Source organism: Ursus maritimus (assembly GCF_017311325.1).
Source record: "Ursus maritimus isolate PB19 chromosome X unlocalized genomic scaffold, ASM1731132v1 scaffold_X1, whole genome shotgun sequence".
NCBI classification, from domain to species: Eukaryota; Metazoa; Chordata; class Mammalia; order Carnivora; family Ursidae; genus Ursus; species Ursus maritimus.
Window position 1 is genome coordinate 38,890,542 of NW_024423319.1, and position 7,276 is coordinate 38,897,817.

The 7,276-nt window shown below is 40.6% G+C and overlaps 1 protein-coding gene across 2 annotated transcripts; it reads right to left on the reverse strand.

Annotated features, from left to right (window-relative positions):
• Positions 1-262: 262 nt before the first annotated feature.
• NXT2 (nuclear transport factor 2 like export factor 2) lies at positions 263-6,475 on the reverse strand. Of its 2 annotated transcripts, none has more exons than XM_040629247.1 (4): positions 6,112-6,475; positions 5,022-5,108; positions 3,339-3,483; positions 263-2,438 (listed from the first exon to the last, which is right to left on the reverse strand). In XM_040629247.1, exons 1-4 carry the CDS (start codon positions 6,124-6,126, stop codon positions 2,257-2,259), a joined length of 429 nt encoding a protein of 142 aa, XP_040485181.1. In that variant the 5' UTR covers positions 6,127-6,475; the 3' UTR covers positions 263-2,256. The 2 variants fall into 2 exon arrangements, with proteins under 2 accessions (XP_040485181.1, XP_008707525.1); XM_008709303.2 differs by lacking the exon at positions 6,112-6,475 and adding an exon at positions 5,325-5,476.
• Positions 6,476-7,276: the final 801 nt, after the last annotated feature.

Consider the following 7,276-nt stretch of genomic DNA (forward strand, 5'->3'; position numbering starts at 1 on the left):
AAAGTTTCTCAAGGTTAAAATTGCCAACATCTCACCAGAAACCTCACTGCTACCTCAAACAGGTGATCTTGCAAGTGTGAATATTTGGTAGGAAAGGAACAAGGTGGGGTAGAGAAAAGACAAAATCCAGACTTGTCAACCACTGTTTTCAACATTCTAATGTATTTTTCTTTAACTTGAAAAACGCTGTATTGTAAAGAAACCACCACCTCTTCTGGAGTCTTTAAAAAAAAAAATCAAAAGACCTTAAAACAAGCTTGAGAAAACTTGTCACAAGGCAAATTTTATTTTATTTTTTCAAGTTACAAAAATACCATGTCAAAAATACAGTCTTAGTCCATACAAGAGTAGTTCCAGCCATGTAAAAGTTCTACAGAGTTTGGAAAAAGCCATGTATATATAAGTCTTAAAACATACAATACAACCGCTCAATTCAGTTATTGCTAGATATGTGCAGCTTTCACTTGAGACTGCTCTCTACAAGGTAAGGGCAGCGTCTGGGTGCTGACTGTTGCTGCTCGAGGTGTAGGTTTAGACAGCCAATCTGAAGTTAGAATGAGCTCGCTCTGAGTAGACTATAACGTGTAAGTTTTGATCAGTACTACAAGAGAGTGTGGGCTACATTTCAGTTCTGCCCTCTCCTCCCATATTTAATTCTATTCTATTAACACATCGGAAGTAAAATGTGTAGTTTGGGGCAAGAGTAAACGAACCACTGGTTTTCAAAGTAAGTGATGAGAAACCATAACTTTGAGTTCCGATGGAGAAACGAAGCTGGCACATTTAGCTTAAAAAACACTGAAACGATAAACACAAGAATGGAGAAAATTTTAAAGTTTAACCAAAACCAGAGCTAGCTTTTTCTCTTCAGATGTTGAGATGGAAGACGAATCAACTTGTGCCTCTGAAGTCCAGGAGCTTATGAAAATCTGCTGCCCTCTATTTTCTCTTTAAAAAGACCAAGAGCTAGCCACATGACAAGAACATGCTTTCAAACAGTTTGATTTGCTCAACAGAAGAACGAATCATCAAATTAAATAATTTTAACTTTAAATAAGTGAAAAAGAGGAAGAAAATGCAGTTGACAGTGTAAAACACAGAGAACAAATCACTTACTTTGGGGGATGGGTAATACATAGGAGACTTTTGGCCTGAAGTTCACATGGAAGACTTAGAAGCTAAGAGTGTCCCAAAGAGACAGCAATGGCTTTGTTTCCCACTTTCCTGTCAGACCCTGCAGGGTCAGCATTATTGCTGACATCTTACCCCCGGAAGTTCTTGAATGAATTTGAGACATAGATTGGTATTAAGAATGAGGTGAACGGGAAGAACCTTTCAAAAGCATTCTTCGAACAAAAGTGACAGGACCATTTGGCAAGGATAATTTAGGACTTAAATCCTAAAAATAGGCTACATTTTTAGGAGGTAGAAAACAAGTACCAGAAATTTACCATTGGGCCACCCTCCTCAACTTTTGGCCAACCTTGGATCCTTTCCATTTCTCACTCCCCATTCTCCCATTAAAGCTATTAGTGCTACTACCATTCGTTACCTAAGGTTATAAACTTGGAGCTGCCAAGAAAAATCTTACGTAGTTTTGCTTTTAAACCACTGAGCCTATCTAATACTCAAGTATCAACTGGGAATGTTTTAGTAGATTAATTCACTCCATAAGAAAACATGCCAACGTCAAATAAATACTTAACATGAAAAAAGACCGCTGAACACCTCTACATGCTAATACGTCAGAGCAGCTATGCAAACCTAAATTAGTAATGTTTTCACTGAACTGATTTGGATAAGCCTTATATTAAACCTACATTACCAGCATTTACTGAAAATAGGTATGTATCTTACTAAAAAATTAAGCTAATAACAACAACAAAAAAAAACTCCACTTCTCCCAGAGAGTTATGTTGTGCTGATATCCCATAGGTATTATTATAAAAGGGTTTCATTTTTGCAATAGGCTGGGCTCACAGTGCGTATGTTAATACAGAGACCATGTGTACAATGTCACCACAAGAATGTCATTAGTGAAATGTATATAAGGCATGTAAAAAACTAGCATTAAAGCTCTTAAGGGCAACGATCCAAACGGGCAGCTGCTAGAAAAGGTGCTGCTAGGAATAAAAAAGTATTAAAGAAAACGGAGCTTCAGCACATATTAGTTTATAGTGCTTCCACAATAAAAAGAATTACTTCACATAAATTTCTGTTGCTGGAACTAATGGACCAAACAAGAACGCCCCCCTTTTAACTATTAGCCCAATCTTGGAAACGGAAGCAATCACTTGCGATCTTCCACACGGTGTTGTTAGGAGTCGACTGGGCAGTGAGCAGGAAGTTCTGGTTGAAGTAGTGTTGTTTGTTTCCATCAAATTTCACAGTTCCACTGGTCACAACGAGAACTGTGGTCTGGGCCTGAGTAGCTTGTTCTTTACCCACATAAAAAAAGAGAAGAGGGCACAGTTTCTATCTCTAAAGAAGCAGATTTTCAGGCTTAAACAACATTGTTTCTAACTTAACACAGAAAAAAACGTTTCATCAACTTTCTTTACCTTGAGCAGAACCTTGGGCATGCGCACCCAAAGGCAGAAAACTAAATTATCATTTCAGAGCATATTAAAATTATTTTCAGTCCAGAAGGATTTTGGGGACTCTGAAGTTTCAAAATGAAGAGCTTATGTCTAGCGCAGGACCATCTGGTTTCCGTATTTTATTAATATTTCATTGGCTTTCTAACAGAGCTTTTTCTTACTCTGCCTTCCTTAAGCTATCTTTTCAAGAACTACAAAGGGGGCAAAAAAAAGATCACCCTAAACTACCACTTCCGACGCTTAGGACCCCACCTAGAGGTCAATCTTATGTATCGCATAATCTACCTTGAATCAAATTCTGGCTTCCCAAATCATTTCGTCCCATAACAGAATCAATTTCTCCTGTGAAATTTAAGTACGTTGTAAGATACTAACATTGCTCAGAGACTGTTATAATTTTTCTCTGGGAACATTTCAAGGCGCAAAGGCAGCTGCTTATTCAGGGACAACAGATAATTAGTCCTCTCCCATCAACCAAAAGCACATTGAGCCTCAATTTCTCACTAAGTGTTAATCCACCATAATCATACAATCCAGCAAAACCTACTAGAGGTTCTCTGGAATGAGATGCATCTAAAGGAAGACCAAAAGTTTGATCTGACTGCTGAACTTTTCACTTTCAACTTGCTCAAAAAAGTCATTATTTCTATCACTACAAACTGCTCGCTGCTTTTGGCATTCAAGGTCAGTGCTCACTAAAGGAAAACAAAAGACGATGTTGAAAGAACGTGATCTTACCATGCACTGGTTGGCAATCTAACATATTGACCTGGAACTCACTAGAAGGCAACATCTCAAAAAAATTAGTTAGGGCTTCCAAGCCTGTAACAACATTTCCATTCCATATTAAAGTGGCCTTGTCCAGATACAGCCTGGTTAGTGCCTTAAAGAGAAAAGAAAAAGAATAAAAAAAGGTAAAGATTTTTGTTTCTGGGGAAGCGTTTTATAGAAATGGATCAAAGGGTTACAGGGGGCATAAAACACTTCCACAGTTCTACCTCCATCTCCACTCCCCTTGCCCCTCCCGCTGGAAGATAACGTGAGCAAGGAAGGTGTCTGCCTTATAATATTTGGCTTTAATAGAGATGACTTCACTTTAGCCATGAAACCACTGTGCATCCAAACTGGAAGAGGGTTTTGAAGTTTTGCTTTCTGTTTGTTAAAATGAATGAAAAGATTACAAGTTTCAAGCACATGCGGCCCCAAACCAGGTTTAGTCTCTCTCCAGTTTCTAATTATGAGAATTAAACAGAGTTGTCAGTCGGGCCCTCCCTGGACGCTCCAACCCTAGTGTTTACGTACATGTGAGTCATTGAATATTTGAACAATCTAATGTCGTATGTGTTAGGAAGAATTCCTTTTAGTACTACTCAAACACCATGTTTTGTTCACAAGAATCACAAGTACTTGCCAGTGCAGAGTCTCTGCTAAGTCATGTAAGTTAAGGCCCACATAAGGCAGAAGTCAACAGTTAACCCCTTAGGCACAGGAGTTAGTCACAGGAGGTTAGCGTGTCACAGGACAGATTATTTGCTTAATCCTAAAATTTCACTCGGATGAAAAGACCAGCCCCTTATCTTGACTCTGGTAAGTAAAACTATGTTGCCTTTTTTTTGCTACTTTATTTTTGAAAGCAGCAAGACACAATAAACATCCATTGTCAGGTCCCTTGCCCCCATTCCATGTCAAACATCGGTACCAGTAACTTCTTTTATCTTCTGCCTTAAAAAAAAAATAGAAATTTTGAGAGATTAACTTCTGTACCTGCAGCATAAAGAAAGCTCTCTAAAGCAGTCCTACGCAGATAAGAGACCTAGGCAAGACTCCATCCAGCACATACTGAAACAATTACTTAGAAGATATGACTCAGGGATACATCACAACAAAAAAGCTGATGACATGAGAACTCGCTCTTTTGAAAACTAAAAGTATCCAAGCCATGTGGATCCTATTCGTGAGTGCCAACTACAGCTGTGAGCTTTAATCAGAAATTATTAATATAGGAAATGAAACGAGCAAATCAAGGAACGTTCCCTGTAACGGCAGACTCCTTCACTGGCACTAATGCTGTTTTAAAGCATATTGGCTGAACGATGAGATTAAAAAGGTAACATATTTAGGTAAATATATGTCAAGCCCCATGTCAAGTGCAGTAAGTTACATTCCCCTAAAAATAAAATGAGGTTGAGAGAAGTTAACAATTTGCCCAAGGTCACAGAGCTAGGTAAATGCAAAGCTGAGATAGGATTCCAGAGCCCACACTTCCATAACGTCACACTCATCCTTCCGTAAACAAGGCACTTTTAAACAACAAGTCCACAATGATCACTTATGCAAGTCAGATGAATGGCTGGCTAAGAAAAAACAAAAAACAAAAACCCTGGTACTTAACAAAGAGTGGTAGAGTCTATTAACACTCACCCGTCTTCTTTTGTCCATTGTCTCATAGTAAATATTGACAAATTCCTCAGCAGCTCTACATGCCTGATCTACATGAGTCTTAAAATCCTGGGAGAAAAAATTCAGACGTGTACATTACTAACCCTCCAACTCCTAATAGACAAACCCACCAAAAAAAGCTGATTTATTTCAATCACTTTGTAGCTCCATACACACTCCATGTTCTTCCACATAAATTTGGACATTATAAAGTTCAGTGCTCAAAAGTTTCCAGTTTTCACATTTTTCACCATTTTAAAGTACGTGTATTTAGGACATAATCACCTCTCATTAGTGAATTTTTTCTCATTTCAGATTGGAATTGATAATCTTTGCTTGGTAACTGGTGCTGTAAGTACTGTAGGCTTTCAATATTTTACAAAACATTCACCGCAATAAACATGATGTGGTCTGAACCTTAAAAAGGGCGGGGTGGGGGAGTGCTGAGTTCCCTCTTTAAGCCAGAATGACAAGGAGTTACTCACTGGGGAAAAAATAAAGAGTACGAAATAAAGGTCAATGAAACACTTGAGAATCTACATACTTAGGAAACTTCATCACATTACATAAAAATTCACCGGCATTTGTAAAGAATTGCAAAACCAAAGAAGAGAAATGCCATTGGGGTTTTCTCCTGGTGGATGGATGATTACTAAGTACCTTTCTTCCCCCAGCCATTCACCAAGCCCAGCCTATTATTTGAATTAAGAATCCGTTTCATTTCTCTGTCAGGTGATTGAAAGTTATTTAGAGAAGGAAGTAATGGAGAATAAAAGATCGCAAGCCATGAACAGTCCCCAACATTCCCGCCTCCCGCCAATTCCCATCTCGGGGTCCTTTCCAGCATCCGAAAGCGACTGCACAGAAGCCGGGAGTCGGGGGTCGGCGGGGGAATAGGGGGGCTACGGACCAAGAGGGGCTACAGAGAGCGAGTCCCGCCCCCGGAGCCCAGCGGGCCAGGCCCTGATTCGCCACCGGACCACGTGACCACCAGCCAGCCCGCCCCAGCGCCCCTCCCCTCCGCTGCCCGAGCCGTGGCGCCCCGGCACCCTGCCGCGGCCCCGGCACTCACCACAGACGTGGCCATGAGCGAGCCCGAAGCAGCCTGTTCTGGCAGTGGCGGTGTCACTACCTCCTCACGTGTCCGGCGGTCTCGGCTGCTGGAGGACCAAATATTTAGGAAGACAGCTAAACCCGCCAAACGCCGAATTCTCTACCCGCCCATTCTCTCCCGGAAGTAGCTCGGTCCGTTGTTAAAAGCACCCCGATGTTCCAACCTTAAGTACACTTCCCTTCAGTTCCGACCGCACCCTCCCATCTGCCTCCTGTATTCACTCGTTAGCTATTTATCTACTTCACTGGGAAGAAAAAGTCCCTGGCTTTCCTAAACTAGATACTCTAACCGAAAGTATCCATTTTCCCAGCGACACGAGACAAGCAACGATCATCTAAATGGTCCAATAGGGGAGCTTCTTTGCTCCAGCAGGCGGGGCCAAGGCCCGCCGAAGACCAATGAGAAACGCGAGAAGAAACCTACTGGATCTGTAGCCTATAGAAAAAAGGGGTGGTGTTTGGGGAGGTATGCAACCATACTGCGCATGACTGGTGGAGAACAGTTTAAGGTTTAAAGTTCTGGAACATTCTGGAAGAATCTAGCCTCACTGAATCGAATCCCAACGGTCTCAGCAGCATTCCTAAAATTATTCACAAATCACGGATTTGGTTTCTTTATGTTATCTGCTATTCATAAAGAAAGTCTTATCAAGTTCCCTCATCTAGCATGAAGTTTTTGTCTCAGACTTCAAAAGAAGATTAGTATACATTGCCATTTACCACCTTCTGTAACCTACTCTCTAACAACAGCTAAAACCGCGAGCAAAGTACTTTTTCTAAGCATTTTAATCCATATTCACTTATTACTTCAAAAACACCATGAGGTAATCATCTCCAGTTTATAGCTAAGGCACAATGTGATTAAGTAACCTGTTCAGAGTCACAAACTAATTAGGGTTCAAGCTCAAGCGATTTAACTACCACTACAACCTGATTTCACTCTCTAGCATCCTTTAAAACCCTTCACCTCAAAGGCGCCAACAAATTCTGAGTGGTCAAATCAATTAGATAGCTCTATAGTCTTACCACGAATAACTGGTTTGTGGCTCCTCATCAAAATGGTCCCTTCTTCGCTGGTGTCTTCCTGAGTCTCCACCATGAGACCATTCTTTTCTGAATCTTCT